At 35.7% G+C, this 22,404-nt stretch overlaps 2 protein-coding genes and 1 long non-coding RNA gene across 6 annotated transcripts in view; 1 reads left to right on the top strand and 2 right to left on the bottom strand.

Moving 5' to 3' along the window:
- LOC144472246 (uncharacterized) overlaps window positions 1-7,102 on the bottom strand; it is a 101,999-nt gene extending 94,897 nt beyond the window's left edge. For 2 of the 3 annotated variants that reach the window (XM_078185166.1, XM_078185169.1), the window contains exon 1: window positions 5,514-7,102. In XM_078185166.1, the coding sequence (XP_078041292.1) occupies window positions 5,514-5,592 (79 nt within the window). In that variant the 5' untranslated portion in view covers window positions 5,593-7,102. The remainder of the gene's footprint in view (window positions 1-5,513) is intronic. The other variant, XM_078185167.1, reaches the window with a different exon arrangement.
- A 3,740-nt stretch (window positions 7,103-10,842) lies between these two features.
- Window positions 10,843-17,037, bottom strand: Atp6ap2 (ATPase H(+)-transporting accessory protein 2). Of its 2 annotated transcripts, XM_078186374.1 has the most exons (8): window positions 16,893-17,037; window positions 16,584-16,711; window positions 16,275-16,505; window positions 15,888-16,202; window positions 14,838-14,933; window positions 12,956-13,150; window positions 12,025-12,130; window positions 10,843-11,335 (listed from the first exon to the last, which is right to left on the bottom strand). In XM_078186374.1, the coding sequence occupies exons 1-8, from the start codon at window positions 16,933-16,935 to the stop codon at window positions 11,256-11,258; spliced, it is 1,194 nt and encodes a 397-aa protein (XP_078042500.1). In that variant the 5' UTR covers window positions 16,936-17,037; the 3' UTR covers window positions 10,843-11,255. The 2 variants fall into 2 exon arrangements, with proteins under 2 accessions (XP_078042500.1, XP_078042501.1); XM_078186375.1 differs by lacking the exon at window positions 12,956-13,150.
- Window positions 17,038-17,621: 584 nt separating this feature from the next.
- On the top strand, window positions 17,622-18,249 carry LOC144473004 (uncharacterized). The gene is made up of 2 exons (XR_013494484.1): window positions 17,622-18,029; window positions 18,110-18,249. It is a non-coding gene; the product is annotated as an uncharacterized LOC144473004 (long non-coding RNA).
- Window positions 18,250-22,404: the final 4,155 nt, after the last annotated feature.

Here is a 22,404-nt window from a genome sequence, read left to right as displayed (position 1 = left end):
TTTGTTATAAATCCACTTTGTTATCAACGATTTAAAAAGTGACTGTTAAGATAATGTTAATAACATTTTCTCTATAATGTAGATGATACGTTTGTATTGTGAAGTATTTTTGTTGTCGATGATGTAAAAATAAAATCTTTTGTATTCTATTAATCGATTAATCAGAGTGTGATAGGAAACTGTTTAACAAGATGTGTTATCTAGTCATACTCGAGTCACCTAATAATTAATCATTATTGAAACTTTCTGTTACCTGAATTATGTTTTCAACACTCTCCATGCTAGCATTGAAGAGGGGAACGTTGCATAAATTATTGTCGTCACTAAAAGAAAAGTTGGACAGAGCTTTTCAAAATGGCGTCCATGATGAGTTTAAAGCTTGGTTTACAAATTCAAATGCATCGATTTAATAGATTAATTCAAGATCATCCTTTGTCTGCTACTATAAATCTACAAAAATTACAAACGCAACACGAAGAAGTCAGTAATTTAATTTCAAAATGACGCTACTCCCGTAATGGTCTAATTTATGAAGTATCTCGCGATAATACCTATCGCCAGCAATTTTGATTTGTCTTCATCTTAAAAAATTGTAGATGTTTGCTAAAGTATGCACAAGCGTTTGTTAAAATGTTGACTGGAAAAGGTGTTGATACCAGTTTCGTAAAAAAAAAAAACACGTTGTTCACGCTACAATACTTAAAAATGTATTTATGCTGACGACGTGCGAAATGCGGCAGAATTAAAAATGCAATTACTGTCGAACGTTTTAAATTCTCGGTTTTTGTTTTGTATTATAAGCTTAATCGATTTTGTCCGACACCCTTTGAATGAGTAATTAAAATCGGGAGATCGTTTTATAAAGATTTCGCGCGTTTCAGTTTTTCCGTCACATTTGCGGCGTCGCGTCGGCGACGTTTCATCGAGAAACAGCCGTCCATAACGGAATTATTCCGCGTCGGATAATTACTAGGTAATTGCAGTCGATGAAACGACACGTATCTTGCCGGGAAATCGATAGAAAACCATTTTCATGGCCACGCTTTTTATCATCGGAGGCGCGCGTTATGCGAGCCGTCCATTTAGAACGCGTCGGTCAACTATTTTCGAGAACTGTGACACGAAGTCGATCGTACTTGCTCATAAGTTCGTAGCGTTTTTACATTTTCTTTTATTTTACGACGATTTGTTGCTGTTTGACAAAATGTATAATATTTATTCGATAGAGTTGTTTCTGCTCTACAAAACTGTGTTAATAGTTATAACATTAAATTAATCCATTATTTATTTTATTTTATTTTATTACGTGAAATTAATAAATAAATAAAGGAATAATGTAATTTCCATCCTTGCAATCGTGAAGGAATGATTTTTTTCGCCAAACACTTGGAATCTGTTGGTGTAAGCATAATTTTCATACAAATTTTCAAAAGATAATTAAATATTTTCAAAATCATTCTGCTATAATTTTCTTCAAAACCCTATACAAACTGCATTGTTGATATTTGAAAGAATTGCATTATTTCAATTTTCAAAACTTTTTGTGAAATCTGTCTGTAATATTGTTAGTGAATCGAATCACGTTAATTAAGATCTAACTATATACTTCGACGATGGGACAATATACACGGGCATCCTTCGTTTAGTATGGTTAAATGCACGCCATAAGATAAGGATCGCGACGCGTTCCGCGTGGAAGATTTTTTGGCGAACGAAGGTCCTCGGCAGAAAAGCGGTTCTCTTTTTATCGAATCAAACGGCTGCATATGTACACCGAAACGCTTCCTTTCACGCGAAACCAGTTCCAATCAGACATTACGCGTCCTTCATTTCTGATTGTAAGTCTAAGGTGTATCGGGCTCTCCGGACACGAAATTCGTTCCCGGCTAAACCGATGATTTATTCGGCCAAAAAGAACCAGATCGACCGAATCGCTGAATTTCCATAATGATTTGCTGTTCAGTTGACCTCTATTGAATACCGGCGGCGTTAATAGATATATAATAGGCGGAAAGAATTAATCGGAGCAACTAATTTAACGTATCATCGTGGCGTCCATTGGAAAAGGATGTAATCTTCTATCTTTGGACGTGAAATAATCTTTCAAATAAACATCTTTTAACAAAGTAGATTGATAAAAAATAATACTATGTTTATTGCAAGAGATTGATTTACAAAGAAATATAAAAATCGTAACACGTCAATTATTTTTTTTAAGGACACATGGTGTAAGTGTATTGAAAAATAATGTTACCTTCTATTTTTAAATGTGAAATTATCGTTAAACAATGTATAAAGTGACTTGATACTGTTTTTTATTGTGCATACCAATATGGGTTGGCTCAGAGAACAATATGAAAATTAGGCTACCATAATTCTATTGTTATAGGAAAGTAACCAATTTAATATTTTAGAGTGAACTGTACACGTTAAGAATGTTGTCTTCTAATTAAAAATGAGTACTAATTTTGTGAACTATCTATAATACTAAATAACTTGATAGATGTTTTATATTACGTTTATTGATAACGATTCAATCATATGGACAAGGTAATATTGAAAAGACTGTTATCTTCTGCTTTAAGGTGATAAATAAATTTTTCAACGATATATAAATAACTGCAGTTTTATATTATGTTCCAGAGTTCTAATTGGTAATAATAGTAACTGGATAACAAATATAAAAATTATATAACCAAAAATGGCTGGTATAATAGATCATTGTAAAGTATATTAGAGTAAAATAAAATGCTCTATTTCAAGATGTGAACTAATTGTTTAGGCAATACCTGAAGCATCACAAATATAAAAATTGGAGCAGCTGATTTATATAAATAAAAATACCTAGTATAGTGGATTATTGTAAAGTCTATTAGAAAAGAATAAAATATTTTATTTTATGTTGTAAACTTAGGCATTATATAAAGTGTATCACAAATATGAAAATTGGAGCAGCTGATTTATATAAACAAAAATGGCTGGTGCAATGGATCATTGTAAAGTCTATTTGAAAAGAATAAAATATTCTATTTTAAGATGTTTATTAATTGTTCATGCAATATACAAAGCAACCCAGTGGAGTTTTATATTATACTTCAAAGTTTTAAATATCAATACATAGTAGCTGTAGTATCAGAAAGTAACGTGAAAATTATGGCACCTGAATTTTGTAAATAAAAATAGATGGTGAAATGCCTCGCCATGTGAAGTTTATTAAAAAAATGCAATCTTCCAATTTAAGGTATTAATTTGTTAAGTATCGTATATATATAATTTAATCGTGTTAGAAGAATAAAACAGTACACACTAGTAGAATATAAAATTATTGCATCTTGTGAATGTGCATAATAAATTCTATAAAAAATGTACAAAAATTACTCAACGAAGATGCATATTTTATCTTACATAGAAATACAAACCATTTCATAACAAATTCGTGTAAAATCAAAACAAACTACAATAATATATCAGCATGATGACTCTCGAGATTTTATAAGGACTTGGAAAACAATTGTTCAAACAATGTTATTCCCTCTTAATTCATTAGAGTTTCCAGTGATGAACAGAAAGAACAAATTTAAATCGTCTTTCTATACAAAACGAAGTATCCGAAAGTATGAATTTCAAATTGACCATATCGTGTAAAAAGGTTTGTTGCTTCTATGACAACAAATTGCTAAAAAATCGTGAACATTGTTACGATATTGATGTGATGTTTACCTGTACGTACCAGTTAATGGTCCGACAATCGCAGATAATCCATGGATAAGTACCCGATACTGTTGTTGTGGGAAACCACAGTTCAGTGAGTTTATTACTATGTGGGGATCAACAACCATCGGTATCATCACTATCATCAGCCGACCTTGCAGCGTAATGCGTGTCGATAATTATACATAGATCGCGGTTTCTGTACATTTACAAACAAACACTTTTGTACACGGCATACTGATAGAAACACCGTAGCGTTCTCAGCGCTTTTACGCGTTTACGATCCAACTCGGAGCAACATAGCGAAGCAATTGTTTATTATTTTTATTTCGCCACTATTATTTCATAATCCTCTGGCTTAAATCTAATCCTCGGCAAAACTTCAATTACTTCTTCGCAACAAGTTCTTTGTAAAAGAATTTGATTACAGAATATGTTGGAAGATGGACCAAGGACGCCGAAAGATCGACACCATAAGGTGCCGGTAAATTGACCGTGGAACTTGGACAAGGATATCGATGAATTGTTAACGGAAAAATTAAAGTGCAAGGACAACTTTCTAACTTTCTCCTATCCTAGAAATTCATGGATATGGCTCGATTTTTCGAAACGTGCTGATTCAAAGTGCAATGCATTATGGCGATATCCGTGACGATGATTTTTTTTACGGCGGTCTGCGTGCTGCGGTTAATCGGTAACGCGATCATTATTGTATAACGCAGTTTCTATTTTGCGTTAGAATAGAATAAGCGAGCGCACTAACTCAAAGACGAAAATTGAAATACGAGAAACGATCTGAAAAACGAAGTTGGTTTCCGATTCAAAGGTAATGAAACGGTGCACAAAGTTCTTCTTTCTGCACTTGCTTTCGTTTTGCAGCGTAAATAGGCATTACTCCCAGTACACGGTGTTAACAAAATGATAGTACTCGACGATTTTTTAAGATACCTTATGGACGAAGTTTTACAAAAAACAAATCAATATCAGGAAATGAAGTACACGTTGTAGAAATAATTGTGAAGGCGCGAAACAAAACGCAGATTTCTAATTTTACAGAATGTTTAATACTGCTAACGTAGCGCGAGCAGGAATTTTTTCAAGTACACGATGATAACGAAATGACAATGCTCGACGACCTCTTTAAAGTATTTTCTAAAAGAAGTTTTACGTCAGAATAAATTGTTAAAACATATGGCACGCTTTATAGAGTGAAATTTGAGGATGCAAGATGAAGTGTGGACATAACATTTTACACAATATTCATTGTCACTACGCAACACAAACAGGATTTTTCCACATATCTAAGTACTAACAAAACGACATGATTAAGTACGCATAGTTCAATTAATTCTGACGACGTGAGATGAAATAAAAACTTTAGATTTTGCACAGTAGTTTCTGCTTCCGCGATATAAACAAGAATTTTGTCTAGTATGTACTATTAATAAAGTGGCGATTATTAGAAGTAATTTTTGAACGAAGTTTTCCGTGAAAATAAATCGTTAAAAAATTAAATACGCCTTGTAGAATTAATTCTAGAGATGTCGGACGAAATATATACTTCACATTGAAGATAATGCTCACTGCCAGCACATAATTTACACAGGGTGAAAATCATTTATTTATAAAAATTGACATCAAGCCAATTCCTCCATCGAATTGTTAATTTGCCAAATTTCAAAACGAAGGAATCGTCAGCTTATACCCAAAAACTAGTTTCCCGATACTCATAAGAAAAGAGACTCGGCAAAGAAAATACATGGATAAACAGCTATGAATAATGTAGAAAAAGTGTCACTCACCGATCTCCTCAACCAGGTACCGATCTTTGGGACTCATGTCTGCGATTTCCGTCACGCTCACGACGACCCTGACACTCATCGTTGTCCTCCACCTCCAACCTTCGATAATAATCACGATCACGATCGCGGCTCCGGTCTTTTCCTCGTCTGCGTTCGAGAAAACAGCATCAAACTGTCCTTATTGATCCGATGCACTGAATCATCAAATTACGTATACAAAAACGTTCCCACGATGTGGCAGGGTACCGCGACTCTCATTAAGTCCTCCGATCGTCGAAGATGCGCCCCCGTCAGAGAGGACTGTGCTCGCTGGAATAGACACCGTCCTCCCAATCCCGGGCCGTGAAGGTACAATAACAGCGTTTCGCGTTGAACAAATAGGGCCGCGAAGTCCTCTGCACTCCGGATTCCATAATTTCCTTCTGAATACCAGACCAGACCTGTTCACGCGACTTATTCAGTTATCCACGGTTGCACAACATAGCTCCACCCACTTTTTCAAACGTCTCGGAGCTCGAACTGCGGAATCATTGCCATTAATACCGATTCGAGTAGCGGTTGTTCGCGACAAACGAAAACTCGACGATCTTTGGGCATACTTTTTGGATGCTTCTGACAATTTCTGACCGTTTTAACGCATCGCTTGGGATACAGAACGAATATGTTCACCCAGAAACAAAATTACAGAAACAAATTATCGAATACTGTAGCAGTTCTTCAAACGTTTATAATATTTTTCAAAAATATATCACGGTGTTCGCGAGAGTCTACGTAGGGAATATTCGCGTGGTTATTAATTATTAATTAGTAACAAGCAAAATCCTCGAAGTTAAAAGTCTCACCTTAAGTACCATTCAGATACATTTATTACATTTTTTCACCTTGCTCACGCGACAAGAATCAGTCACGAGATCCTCAAACCTCGCCGAACGCGGAAAAACTGTTCGAAATCTGTTCCGAAGTAGTACAATGTGTTTTTAGCCTAACCGTGTTAGTTCTTAGTTAGGCAAAGGCCCATCATATGTTCTGTTTGACCCCAAACTGTTCGCTAGCGACAAGACAATGGTTATCAGCCGGTCGCTATCAAAGAAACCCCATCGCAATCAGCGGAAATTCGTTTGAAATTGTCGAGTAAGTTGACGAAATGTCGGCTTTTAATCGATCCCTCGCTAATTAATCTCAGTTTAGCCAGTCCAGCGTGCCGGTATCGTTTGCAGGAACGTTTCCTGCGCGCGGCAACCTTGAGAAACCTGGTCGTCACGAGACATTACGTAAAAGAACGCCGACAGCCGCTACCCGGACAGCTAGAACAGGTAGCAAAGTCGTCGAAGACACCTCGATCAGATCGGAAAAGGTGTTAGGGACCTCCTCGAGGGACAGATTCGATGACAGACAATGATCTTGGCCGATTAGTATCGCTGGTAACGAGATCTGGAATAAAAGGCAGCACGGAGGCCAATAAAAATGGCGGTCGTGTCGATTAATTGGTGACTAACTGGAGAACAGAATAATCCTCGATTTACGATCCCAGATATTTTCATTTGTTTGGCCGGCTTTCTTGGATTTTCGTCAATGACACGGTCGTCTCGGTCATCATTTTGGCGGGAAAATGCGCGAGAGACGATCCCCCTTACGTTAAACCCTCAAATTTTCCTTGTGGAACAAGAAAAGCCGAGGTCTTCGACTGTTGCACTGTTCAAGCACACTTGGAACGTCGATTGTTCGATTTTTCAATCATCGTTTTGATAAACTGATTCTTGCTGTCCGTCCCTAGATTATCAATGTTGTTTAATCATATCTCAGAAGTGCATTTCGAACAGCAACAATTTCGTCGTTACAAATCGAAAGCATTCAGCACTCTTGGTCAATTCCTCTGCAAGTCTATAACATTGACGCAACCCCCGAAAGTCGCTGCAATTACAATCAAACGTTCCTCCGGGTCAAACTCGACCCAGGCGCGCGATTCGAACGGTGGAGGAAGTCGAGTCACAGATAAATTGTTCGACAAACAGCATCAGCTCCTTTATTCACGGCGTTTCAATTGTTGACTCATCGAAACGGGAAAAAAAGCGGCAGTTTGGTCGCGTAGCCGATAAGTCCTTTTTACGTGATAACGCTTCACCACGTGCCGTCGACGGCGACGTCACCGCGCGTCACTCCGCGCACACCTGATGAACTGCGTACAGCCGCAGCCGGGGATCGTCGAGCTCGAAATCGGTTCGACCATCAAACCGATTCGAAATCGAGCGAATTCTCTCTGTGCCGGTGAATTTCCGGGGAAACGATTTCCGTATTATCTCGGCGAGCCCGCCGTTGTTTACAGGTGGCGTGGCCGAGATTATGGCAGCTCGAGCGTCACTGTTTCGCGGTTTACGAAGGCACAACAAACTATCGCCATGCACGTCAGGCAAGATTATGTGTAGACTGACAGAAAGCACGGTCGTTCTCTGCCGTAACGACAGGTGTTGTCGGCCGAGGACTATGCTCGGGTGGGGACGAAGAAGGCGGAGCAAAGAAGCATAGTAATCTCCGTTCTTTCTCTTCTTGCTGGAACCCAGAGTTTGTAGGCTCGCCGCAAAAAGAGAGCTATCTTTCTAACCGGGGTCCGATCTTGCATCCCTTCGATAAATGTCCGCTGGCTTGGCACTGCCCAACTGCGCAGATAGAGCAGAGCCCGCTTAGGATCTTTGCCATGTCGGAGATGGATGGCCGGAATTTTTCGTTGGATTTATCCGATAGATCTAGAAAAGAAATCTACTACATTACTTCTTTGTGACGATGTTTCTCATTATAGAATTTAGTAGAATGATTGTGGACTTACGGTAGGTAGATTAAATCCTTCTTGGTTTGTTAATCCACCATGACTTCATTTATCTTCCTCTGTCACGGTTAGATAAGTCTTAAAGCGCACAATGATTACATTTTGTTTAGTAACGTATAATTCCAACTCAACTTCAAGATTGGTAATTCACTTTTTAGCAATGTTATTCATTAGTAAGAATATTAATGGAGTAGTTAGATTATCAATCTTCTTGAATTTGTTGATTCGTCATGATTTGGCCAGTCTACCAATTCTAAATCATACATGATATGTCAGAGATAAGTCTTGACAAGTATGACAACTACATTTCGTTTAGAATGCACGATTTTAACTCTCCAACGAAATTGATTATTGATTTTTTAATAATGTTCCTCATTGGTAGAGTCTTTAGGATTTCTGTTCAGTTTATTAATTCACCGTAATTTGCTTAATTCTCCCGTATCCATGCTGAAGCAGTCCTGGCACATATCATGATTAAATTTTGTTTGTAATGTATGACTGCAGATCCTCATCAGAATTGGTGATAATTTTTCGTTGATATATCTCGTTAGCTGAGTCATTAGAAATAATATTACTAAAGGAGCTACATTGTTAATCTTTCTTTGTTTGTTAATCTATCATGAGTTCGTTAATCATTCTCTATCAATATTGGATCAGTGCTGGCTTGTGCGCACACATTTTGTTTAGAATGCATGGTTGCAGCTCTTCTCACCCCTAAAATCAGTGAAGAAAATATTTGATTTTAATTCTTCGAAAATATTTTTGTATTTATTATTATATGTATATATTTTGACTTATCAAAATATAATCATAATCATCATACTAGTCATGATATAAGCGCAAAAATTGCTTGCCAATATTGCAAGAAATCGAATGACTTGAACAAAATGTTTAAAAGAAGGATAGATGGCGCTAATATGTAACTCATGTTGTCACTTCTATTCGTTACCATTTTCCAAACAATTAAACAGTTTTTGCTAGGAAGAGGACAGTTCTCAATTGTACTGTATTTTCGTGTTTTTACACAACGAATCGCACATGTTGTACATCTTTTTGTGCAGGACTGTACTGTTAATAAAAATCATCAAAGCGGCTTACTTAGCGAGGTAGACACAGGTTGAAAAAAGAACCCGGCGCATTCCACATGCGACAATAACATCCTGCATAATCTAGAATCTTAGCCTAACTGTGAAGAAGCTGATGACGCAAACGGAAACGGTTTTGAGTTATTATACGTTAATTCGGTGACTAATGTTTACGGACACGTAACTTGAGAGACTGTCTGTCGCAAACAACTCTAAGAACGTCGAATTGATACAGGATAAGGGTCAGCAAAGTTATAAGCGGACGTTGTCAAATGAGACACTCGTTTAATTGCTTCCCGCCACGTCCGAGTCACCTGTTCACACGAACAACGTTGCTGCGCAGTTTTTTTCAAACAGTTCATTCACCTTTTCACTTAAAATCATTTCACACTATTTAAAAACAATATAAACATCTGAACTATGATACAAATTTGCAATAAAGCCATTTCTCGAGAAACGCAGCCTGAAAATCGCAACTGAAATTGAATTTTTAAAAAATGAACTATCCTAAATGTTAAAACCCTATCTTCAGATTAAATGTGCACTCTGAATATAGTTCCAGTAGTCTGTATATTCAGTGCGCACACGCAATATATTTTATATTCAAATATTTTTCCAGGCAAATTTGGTTGAAAAGTTAATTCTACCTGTTACGATACAATAATAACTTCTTGTCTAATATTCAGTTGATTAAATTCTATATTAATAATTAATAATAATTGTTCATTGAATTAATTTTCTATTGTGTTACGTTCGAAATATTGTCAGCTTTTTCAAAGTTTCACAAGCAATCCTTGTTTTCGTCTTCTTAAGTAATGATTGTAAGGTGGAAAGAACTTCAATAAATAGCGTAAATAGCGATGAGATAAGACATTCTTACAATAAACAATTATTTACTAAACCTGTATTCAACTAATGTAAATGTACGAGGACTATCTATTTTGTGTTTACATATGTATCTTTATAAATTATTAAAGCTATCGAACTTGAGAAAAAGTTACAATCAAATTAACGATCAGAGTCTTTGACATCTTCACGTGATGTGAAGGTTGTCATCAGGTCTAATTTTCTTAAATACTAGTTTTACCGAAATTTTTACTTCCCTGTATTAAATGACTTTAATAATCAACCTGTAACAATATTGCCGCTTCTTCAATTTAATATCTTAATCTTTTTCTCAGAATCATTGTATAAAAAAGAACGCAGAATATTTAAAATGTAACATAAAAGAGAAATTAAAAATTGAATGTTTATTAATGATCAACACTTAGTTGCAATGAGTCAAATACCAATAACTTAAAAACTACTACTATCGATCCATTAGATTTTGGAAAGATCTACCTACCTTTTTAAAAATCGAGATTCTATATTTGTTCATACCTAACGCAAAAGTCGGGGAAGTGCACGATGAATAACAAAGATATGGAATCCCACTACTTATATATTTTTTGTTTATAATTACTTGCACTCAATATCAAGGATTCAAAGGCTATTTGTTTTCATACTGTTAGCCTGCAGATATATAACTTGTTGCTGTTTATTATTACGAATATGTAACCACTTATATTATACTTAAACTATAGTGACCAGGTTTTTACATTGTAATACACGGATTTAATACGGTTACTTAACAGCTCTATGAAATGTACAATAAAGAAATACTCGATGGATCATTTACATCGTATGCGAAACAACTACCATGCATGTATATTACAATAGCTGTATTTACTGCCGTAGGACTATGCGTGTTGATGAAGTCAAACCAATGGCTTTAAGTACAGCTGATATATAAACAAATTATTTTAATTTGAACATCGTTGGCTAGTATTTATACATTTAATTATCTTTCTTCATACGGTTTGAAGTCATTCTGTATATTATAGAATCACGACCTGGATCCATATCAGCAATAGCAACTATAACAAAAAGAAAACGTAGAGAAACAGAACTATACAGGGTGGGGCAATAATTATTGCCACCTCAAATATCTTTGAAACTGTAAGTTGCACAGAAATATTTGCTGAAACAAAATTGCACAGTACGAAGGGGGCCATCCGGTGGCGATAATAGTTTTTTTGCAGGTGGAGGTCAACGACCTATTACACAAGGTTATTGAACGAAAAAAAAAATAAAAAATTATTGCAGCCTGTGCGTCAATAAGTTCTGGCGCTGTAAGACTTACAAGTCAATCAATCGTAAAAAGAATCCAATGTTGCATTGATAGTTATGGTCATCATTTCGAACACCTACTATAAACTTATGTTCTATTTACTACCAAAACCGTAAGTATTATCGCCTTTCTTTACTTTCTATGACCTTCAACGACCTTGTGTAATAGGTCGTTGAACTCGTTTTAGGATCCTCTATCATGATACAGAAGCAGAAACAGACCGATCCATTTAAAAAAATGAAGGTGACCTTCAAATGTCCGAAGTACCTCCACCTGCAAAAAAACTATTATCGCCACCGGATGGCCCCCTTCGTACTGTGCAACTTTGTTTCAGCAAATATTTCTGTGAAACTTATAGTTTCGAAGATATTTGAGGTGGCAATAGTTATTGCCCCACCCTGTATATGCAATTCTTCTGTCATAATTTATACGTACTGCAAATGGCGAGGAGCGAGAAAACAAAAACGACTCCGAACCATAAAATAATGTTAAAGATGATTGGGTAGTTGTGTGAGTATTGTTTCGAAAGGTTCTTGATCTCCTGAAACAAAAAGTTTCATTAAATATTACCTTATACGTCGGAGCTGCAATAATTTTAAGTACTCTGTATCTTTATTAAAATTGTTCAAGGTTTAACACCTAAAGTAGGAAGCCACTAGCGTTCAATCATTTTTAAGTAAAATGCTACTGTGAAGCATAATACGACTGAACAGCTATTAACGTGCAGATTATACCAATAATTACGAAATTAATTACGCCTGCTGGAAGAAATATCAATTTATAGCGCAGCGTAAAAAATCTTTATCGACTCATTAGATTCAGAAGTATTTTGCATCTCTTCCAGCAAGTATTCTTCTAGCATTACATATAATAGTTTTGAAAATGATTAATTTCGAAGAATTAGCGTTTGTATAATAAAAAATAATATGTCAAGAATACGATAAAAATTTGATAAAGTATTTGCATTGTTAAAACTTTTATTGCTGTTCGCAACAGAACTATGACATGCGTACATGCGTATCGTTAAATAATTTACAGTTATCATACTTCACATGCATAGTAAAATTTCGTTCCAACGAAGCAACTACTTCTAAAAAAGATTAAGAACCATTATTATTAGAAGCGAACTGAAAACATTGAAAACATAAGTACAGTTACCAAAATTTTGAATGTCCAAAAAACATTTACGATCAATATTGTATCAAAGAAGTGAGATATACACGTTTGTGTGAAGATTTCTCCATTTTTTGGACACTCTGTAAGTGTTTCAGAAAAAAACAACTGCTAAGCGAAAATTATTCAAACGTTTTTATCCTAATAATTCTAGAGAAGGTCCTAGAACGCATGTGAAAGTCTTTTGTGATACCTGTCCTGTAATTTGTGTGTTAGAGTTCATGTTTTCCCCCATATTATTCTGATCTTGATCAATTTCAGTGACTCCGCTATCGCTATATACGGTAGTGTCTCTTGTATCACTGATGGGTTCATTAGTACTAGCATAATCTGTATTCGACGGCTCTTCGTCCCCTACTTTTTTCTCTTCACCTTCTTGATCATTTTGCTATAAGTACACATATATATATATATTTATGTAAGCAACTTACGTTGCGCGTCTCAAACTTATGCGATTTCAGTAGCTGTCCTGTTTGAGTTTACATCAAGAGAACTGTTAGCGACCATTAGCTTTTTAAATGTTTACTTGTAACACATTAAAGGCACAGTATAGTTGCGATTACTACTCTGTAATGTTACCTTGTTGAAATGATTAGCGATTGTAATATTGCGGACACTTTCTTAGATTTCCCCTTTTTTAAAAATGTTTTTGTAATTAGTTATCATTTTCTATATTATCTAATAAATACGTGGTTTGTATAGTTCCGCTATTAAATTTGATTCTGTTATATGAAATTAATATTTTATTAGTTCAATGTTACGTGATGCGCAAATAAAAGATATAATAATATTTGATAATTTTAAATGTGGTTTTTTTTAATTATACTCCTTTTTTTTAAAAAATCGTCTGAAATATCCTTAAAGTCGTAACAAGCTACTATTATGACTCTAAGTTTTTCTGAGATGTCTTCTTTAGAAACGCAGAACACAGATTTTTATATTTCCCGGCTGTTCCAGTTTAAGATTTAACTTTATTACGATATCCGCCTATACATGGTAAATGTTTGTATTGTATTTTAAGCTTGGTTTATATAACGTCATTAACATAGTGTACTTTTCGAATGTTATTAATTTGTCAAAAATGTTTAGTCATGTATTCTGTATCACTTTATAGATTGAAAGCAGTGCGAAAGGAAATACGAGAAGCTTAAATGTTAAAATGTGTTTGTTATCGGTTTTAGATTAATGTTTCGATGTTAGTAACTTGTTAATTTGAAGTTCTGGATACCACAAATATTAAATGTATGATAATTTAAAAACATTTTTCGAATGCATGCAAGATGCTATTTCTAATTGAAAAATATTCGCCCATTGTGGATAAAATATTCGATCATGCAGTAGTATTAACATACCTTAATTACAATATTATTATTATTAAAATATGTATTATTGTTCAGCTGATTAAGTTCCGAAGTTGATCCTATACTTTTAATCTTATTATCCTATAAAAGATAGTGGTGTTAGACACAGTCATAGAAAATTTTACATAACTTTTATTGCTCTCACATGTGAATGTTATTGTTCACACTTAAAAGCTTATATGGGTGTTACTTCTATTACAAAAGTCAGATAGCTGTGTGGAAAGCATTTCTGCAGAATGTAATGTGTCCTAATAATCATCCCAGTAATAAGTAATTCTATAAAGCACTTCATGACAGTATTATAATATAGCTAAACATTGAATTACAGTCCAACATATAATCAAGTCGGATAATTGTAGAATGCGAGAGATCTGTAGATCCAATCTGCTACCTTTATAAACAGCTTCTTCAAAAGATAAAATACAACACATTTTATGGCAACTAGAATTTTATTTGCATCTTTTTTAAAATGTCGTTATTTTAATAGTGAACTACTCCAAACGCTAAGTGTACATATTATAAAACATTTAATAAAATAAATAATTAAGTATGGATACAATTCTGTGATTATGTTTGTATTTTTAAAATGACATTTCACTACAGTATCTAGTCTCTGAACTCCGATCAGGTGTCAATAATAAATGTATGTATTTAAATCCTTATTCATTATAAAGTTATGTTTGATGTATATGTTATGCAATTTCAAATACGAACCTTTGGTTGAGTGACGTCTCGTTTCTGCCTTCCAAGAGTGATGGAACGGATGTGGTGCACTTTACTTGCATTGTTTGTGAAGGCCACAGTTAATACCTTAGACAAAACATTATTAATTAGATAATTTTAATTTTATCTTGCTATTAACCCTTTGCACTCGGCTGTCCCCTCTCAGGGGACATCGTAATTCTAGCATATCACTCGAATGTCCCCTGAGAGGGGACATTAAAGTTTATTAGTGATTACGCGGAATTGAGTTATTTCAGCGCAACTTTTTGAGACATGCATGTTTCTCTGAAGTTTCCTTTTGAAATGGTACAAGTCAAATCAAAATATAGTAAAATTACTAAGCTATATATAAGAAATGTCAGCGTGTTTTGTGAGCGACGAGAGCGAGACGAGAACGTGCAGATCAATACGCTTCGACATATTGTTTCCTCCGTAAGTCACTGAAATGATGGAGGAAGTTATTTTTTTGGGGGTTGGAAATGTGTGTAATTAACTCTTAAATAATATATCGGATCTCACACAAACAAATAATGAAACGCCATTGACGCACCACAAGTTCGTCAAGACACTTATTGACCAGTTGAGGGGTGATTTTCATGCATCGAGAAGGCGTCCATCTACATCTCTTGAAGACACCAGATTAGACAATAAACTACATATTCCCGATGTGGGACAAAGAAAACGAGATTGTATAGTTTGTTCCAAACGGGACCACACCTGGTGGCAGGCGTCAAACAAATTATTATTGCCAAACGTGCACTAATATGCCTACAATGCGTATTGGGGAGTGTTTCAAAATTTATCACACTGTACAAAATTATAAACAATAAAATATTGATTTTTTTGCGAATATACATTCCTCGATGTTACCCGATTCACATAAGTCCGATACCATTATAATACGTTGCTTGGTTCGAAAATTATACTAAATCATATGAGGGTTTGTAAATGGACGTTTCCGCCACAAAATAGCGTCGAGTAGCTGGTAGCCAGCGTCCAGAATCGTGCCGAGTGCAAAGGGTTAAGATTACTAATCAATACCTGGCCATCGTAAGCTTCGTTGAATGCATCACGAACCATGTTCAAAGCATTGTACAGCAAGGTCGAAGCCTCCTGATAACTAGGAGAGTTGCTTCCATATAAATCGTAAACAGGTTTCAAACCAGACACAACCAACCAATAAACATCAGGCTTCGAGTCTGGTTTAATGGCAGAAGGTGCTTTCTTTGCAATTGCATGCAGCAGTTGCACTTCTTCAAGGAATTTTCTGTCTTCATCCTTTCTCAAGTTCAATGCTTTCAAAGATGTTTCATTAATGGGAGTTGGTTTTAGTTCTCCAAGAGCTGACTGTCCTAACTAGATGCAATTCATAAGAAAAGTTACAATTTGTTGAAAATATTAAATTATTACTTCTCTTGTAATACTTACAGCATCGAGACCATCACCCAAATAGATTCTTACTAAGATATTATCGTCATCTCTTTCATCAAGACGTTGTCTGAAAGCTTGCCATGTAGTTTCTTCACCTTCATTAACATTTAAAGGAAATCTTGTACCTTTTGGTATATCTAGTGAGTCTATTCCTTCTATAGCCATTACAACTACTGCTTCTGGAAGTCTGAACGGGTCTGTAATGGACATGCCGTTCCATGTTCCTTTCTATAACGACAGTAACAATTTACAGCTAAGACTGAAAATGTTATATCCTTAATGATGCACAGAAAGAGATAAACATACCAGTTTTGCAGTATAACCCAGAGCAGCTGTGAATACTTCTGTAAGTAAGCTCTGCTCTACTTCTCCTTGGCCATTGAATTGCACAGTGTTCGGACTATGGAGAACCACAAAGTCTCCATCCGCCTCAACTATAATTAACAAAAAAAGATATTGCTTTATAATCCTGACAATACTTTTACGAAAATCTCGAAATTAATTACAATAGCTTCTAAAAATATTTTATCAAAATTGTTTTAGTAAAACTGTTTTATTGTAAAGTAATATATAGATAAAAATGTGAATATTGTTAAACTTGAACAAAATTCATACCTGCAGCTAAAACAGCTACGATGCAAAAAAGTGTTTTTATCATTGTTTTCAGAAATCAGTTATAAATTTGTGACACTCCCTACAACTTAGTATCAATTCACAAATTGATCATATGACACAAACGGAAGCGAATTTTACTGACAACGACTCGAGCTGACACATAGCGACAGGTATACGAACTTTATCACTATACTAGAGTAATTTCATCACATTGATTGGAGCTCAATGTTTGATACGACTTTAAAATATATTCTCGTGGAAATAATCGAACTTTTAAAGATTCAAATTAAAACTGAAAGAACAAATTTTATGATAGATCCATTCTAATTAAAAAGAAATTTTTAAATCATGTCAAAAATCGATTTTTACTACAAGCCATCTAGGGAAAAATGACAAGACTTCCAAATGTGTTCATTTTGTGGCATTTTTTTTTTTTTCATTTTCGGAAGTTCTAATTAAAGCTGAAGGACGTTGCTGCTATTTTTGTTTAAAAACATTCAATATCAAACTGAAAAAGCGATTTAAATTACCGACAGTCGATTTTGGCTAACGGTTTGCGCGTTTTACCACTACATGGATTGGCGCTATTCGAATGTTTGAAAGTAGCAGAAAGTCCTGAGTTGGATGGAAAAGGTTGTGAGAGAGGGGAGTCTTAGGAAATTATTAAAAAAATTATTATCAAGTATTAAAACTTAAGGATAACAAAAATAAGCAAGGTGAAATGTTAGTATCATAACTTCTGGTTTGGTAGGGGGTTAGAGATTAGCGTGGGTATCCCGCCTGGAAGGCGAGGTAACCGCAGCGCAAAAATGGATGAGGTAAAAATGGAGGTGAGCGGCCAAAATGAAAAGAGCAAGACAGGCTCAAGGAAAAGAACATGGAATGACCCATCGGACGAGGGTCAAAATGACAAAAAAAAAGGTGAAGGAAGCTAGGGAGAGTAGTAATACGGAGGGATACAGAAAAAAAAAAGGATACAAAATGGTAGAGCAGGCGGACACATTCTATAAGGAAGGACAAGATGGGACCTGCTTAATAGAGGTTGTCCTGAAAAACGATGAGTACTCGAACAATAAGGGCAAAAACCTGATTAAAATATATAGGGAAATCATCCCATGGGGCAAGGATATTGAATCCGTGAGTATGATCTCCAAGGTCAAGGCAGAAGTCCGCATTAAGAAAATGAAAACGGCTAATGAAATTCTTAAATCTTTAAGCAATAAGAGGACCAAGGCGTTTATCCCAAGGAGGGCAAGAGAAAGACTGGGTGTTATTACTGAATGGGACGGGACGATTGAAGAACTAAAAAAGGATCTGGCTAAAGACCAGGGGGAGATGGAGTTCGAGAAATTCCAATGGAGAAGTGGTTGTAACTGAAAGTAAGGCTATACTAGTGAAAATAAAAGGAGACTCATTGCCAACGAGACTCAAAATATAAGGAGAGTTAATCGATGCTTTAAATGCCCTAAGTTTGGGCATACGCAAAAATTTTGCAAGTCAGAAATAAAAAGGTATTTTAGGTGCTCAGAGGAATTTCACAGAAAATGTGAGAGGAAAGAGTTCTGCATTAATTGCAGAGGTGATCACAGCCCATTGGGACAAGAGTGGGAAGTACTTAAGTTGGAGAAGGCAACGGCAAAAATAATGGTGTACAAAAACATAAGCTTCACAGAGGATAGAAAGGAAGCGATGTTTGACATGAAGCAGCCTGGGGACTTTTGAAATTCTGAAATGGAGATCCCTACCCTCCCAACAAAGCCATATCATAGGCAGCAAAGATGGGAGGACAGACAGATTCTAGAAGAAATGAATGTGTGGGACAGAAGAAACAAGACATCGGATACAAAAAATAAGAGTATAGAGCAAGGAGTCAACGAAGGTAGAATTAATGAGCATAAAAAGGTTGTATGTAGGCAGAACAGAACGAAAGAGGAGGATGAAGAATTACTCCAAGAGCTCATAGAGCTAATAAAAGAAAGAAACTTAGAAAATACGGTTATCGAGAGAATAAGGAAAGGACAAAAATCACAAGGGGTCAGGATGATCAATTCTGACAACTCCAGAAAACACCAAAGGGAAGAAGAAAGGAAGGAAGGTGCCAGCACATTGCACCAAAACCAGGTTGATGGGATCAGAATGGACAAGGTGACTGATAAGAAATTAAACGACGTAAGAGGGGAGTTTAGGGAGAAAGGAGGCTACATTCCAAAGGCAGATAGTTGTAAGAACTCATATATTAACACCAAAAATACAAAGTAAGGTGAGGTAAAGGAATGACTTCACTAAACATTGTAACATGGAACGGAAGAAGTATCCTAGGTAAAAAGGAAGAGATTTTGTTATTATTGAAAAACATTGATATTATGGTTTGTGTAGAATCGTGGCTTAAACCTGGAATAGTTTTTAATATCCCAAAGTATAAAACCGTTAGAAAAGATAGGGAAGTTGGAAAAGGGGGAGGTGTTATAATTTTTATAGCTAATTGTTTGAAGTTCAAGATTATAGAGTTGCAGATATTGATGTTGCAGATCCCCAAGTTGAGATTTGCTGTATAGAGATTACCAATCTTAAGAATATTTTAAATATTATTGCATGTTATAGACCACTGGGAAGAAAAATCAATAGTAGTAATTGGTCACACTACACTACACTACGCGTAGTCATAAAACGCCCAAACTGTTAGCCAAAATTACCGACATACTTTTTCCAATTTCCATCACTAGATGGCAATGCTAGCAAGTTTCGCGAATTAAGTATAGGAAACACTGTGATTACCGGCCTGCAACCGACTATCGGTACTTTTTTGGTTAATAGTTTGAGCATTTTGCCACCAAGGATTTCGCATTGTATCTTACAATAAATAAGGCAAGAATCATTTTTGCTTGAATAAAAAATACAATTTCAATATTTTCCCATTAAGATTTTTTAAGTTTTGCAGTCTCTAATCGAAACTGTTAGAATACAGTTTGTTATACATTGATTGTTATTGAAAAATAATTTCGACAATATATTGAAAACTTAAAGATAGAATGGTTTTTCAAAATATTTTGCTATGCTTGCTTTTCAAGGTTTATGAACTTATGAGGCTTCAAAATAAAGCTGAACAAATATACTTGATGTTAGATTAAATGTCATTCAAGAACAGCAATTCGTAACAAAATCAAAAGTATAAAAAAAGCATAACAGTTTAAGTCTAATGTCCTTGAAATTTAAAATCAACTCCAATTATGCTAGGCGTTAAATTTTAGAATCATTTATAATATTGTTCATTAATTTCTACAACATGTGTCTTATAATATTACCTTAAGATAGTATGGTTTTTCTACAAACAATAAGAAAATATGTAAAAATTTAAATTAACGTCAGTAAATTCAAATAATTAAAATAATCAATAATATATTCTAACTGTGTTAAAAACAAAAAAAAAGTTTGTTTTACAGTGTTTGGGGAATTCAAAATAACGAATCGTTGTCTATGAGCATGAGAAGATACAGTATAATCTATCACGATATATTTCTTGAGATGATGTTGTAGGTTGAATTTAACAAGGATATGGTGAGAGGGTGAGAAAGCAGCTGGGCGTGTTCGATTCGCGTACAAGCAACGCATATAAGTAGATGCAAAATAGATGTAATAAAACAATGGCCATCTTCGGCCGTTTTCTATCGGGGCTCTGCTCCAATCTGAACGATTCATATAGATCGATATCGACGATACTTAAAGGTAACTCCTTCCGTGACATTAAAAAGGCACTCCCAGACTCTTGTTGCGTCGGTCCCTTTGCCCGGCGTTTGTTTCACACGCCAACGTCGGATGTAGAAACAGTACCGGCGACGCCGTCTCTTTTGTGCACGCGTCTTTATGAACAGGAACAGAGATCTTCCTGCCACCTCTGACAATGGGGCCGCCAGAAATCGAGACGTTGTAATCGTCGTAACTTCGACAGACAAACCAAGTCGAGTATCGAGCCGCAAATCACATGAAAGTTGGGCGGTTCTCCATGTAAAATGCGCTAGGCTGTATTATTGAAGAAGTATATTTATTAGAACAGTTATTTATTTAAGTAGTCATGTATTTAAGCAATGATTTACATCAGCATTTATTTATTTATGTAGTTACTTAGTTAAGTATTTCTTTCTTTAAACAGTTACTTTTTTAAGCTTTTATCTGCTTAAGCAGTTAGTTAATCATCTAAGCATTTACTTAACGGTGATTTATATACACAACAACTTATCTAAGCACTAAATATTTGCTGTAATTAGATTCATTTTAAGCAAGTCTATATATTTACTTATTAAGTATACATATTTTTACGCAAGTCCCGTTTCTGTTTCCGATCGTTCCATGATCATTCCACAGCAACATTGCCCCGATATTAGCGAATAATCGTGTTCATGTTGCCACGTTGTTATTAATCAGCGGAGCATCTTAATTAAACACGCTTGTAAATCCCCGTTCTAACGACAAACGATAAACCTCTTTCGCCGTTTGAAATATAGTAAGAATCCAGTTGCAACCGATCCGACCCAATTTCGCGCGATTAAATGCTTATACGGTCCTTTGAGAATTCATTAAGCTCTCGCGTCTAATTAATAAGATGCACCGAGGACGGTTTTTCCATTTCTCATGGGTTCACGTTTTACCATGGTTCGTCCCGTTCGAAGTGTTTGTTATCGACGTTTCGTAGTTTTCGAACATCGTCTGACATGTTCACAGTAAATTTCGCTTGTGCAAAGGTCGCCCGACAGTTTCATCGATACCGTATCGCGATGTGTAATCACAAAACTAAAACAAAATTAAATCGACAAGTATGGTATATATATAGTACTCGAGAGTACTAGAAATCAAATAATTATTGTTATCAGAAGTGTTAAAAAAGTTAAGAGAACAGATAAAACATCATAAGAAGATTAGATGCATTCTTCGATGTTCGGTTGCATTCGGTCTGCCAGCGGAATAGCTACGATCAGACAAAGACTTTGTCTTTCTTATCGCCATAAATCCCGAGTCCTGTTTAATACGAGGCTCATAAAGAAGCGGTACTTTATAAAGTCCATAGAGTCGCAGCCAGACCGCTAAAAGACTTGTAAAACTCGGCGAACGGTGTCCCGATAAAAGTCGTAAAATTTCAATCGGCTACTGATCGGCAGTCGGTGGCGGATCGTTTTCAAGTTCACCACCGGTTGGGCTCGCTCGGATTGCGCAATATACCATGCGAGATCGTTTATGTCTGTTAGAGGGGGCCTGACACCGTGGCGGAGGCCTCTATTTGGAAAGGCAACGGCGGCGACGCGTCGCGTCGCGCCGTGGCGAGCAATGGGGCATTAACGAGCAAAGGATTCCCTTGCCGGCGGGATATACATATACGTGTAGAGTAACCGAAGCTAATTTGATCTTTGTAGGATGCGAATAAAATTTACAGTGCTCTATACCGTATCGTGTATTACCCGGATCGTGGCCGTAAAGCAAGACCTCGGCACTGTCGCAGCACATGTTGCCCCGCGAGTATGCG

This window comes from Augochlora pura, chromosome 7 (assembly GCF_028453695.1).
Source record: "Augochlora pura isolate Apur16 chromosome 7, APUR_v2.2.1, whole genome shotgun sequence".
Taxonomy (NCBI): Eukaryota; Metazoa; Arthropoda; class Insecta; order Hymenoptera; family Halictidae; genus Augochlora; species Augochlora pura.
Note: the sequence above shows the minus strand (reverse complement) of the source record. Positions and strands in the feature narration are given on the sequence as shown.

What these genes read in the sequence shown, in the direction of transcription:
- Atp6ap2 (XM_078186374.1), bottom strand. Translation starts at nt 16,935, where the DNA reads ATGATAAAAACACTTTTTTGCATCGTAGCTGTTTTAGCTGCAG. An exon ending in TGGGTTATACTGCAAAACTG is followed by an intron (nt 16,506 to 16,583) that starts GTATGTTTATCT and finishes CTGTCGTTATAG; the next exon opens with AAAGGAACATGGAACGGCAT. An exon ending in ACGAAGCTTACGATGGCCAG is followed by an intron (nt 14,934 to 15,887) that starts GTATTGATTAGT and finishes GTTTTGTCTAAG; the next exon opens with GTATTAACTGTGGCCTTCAC.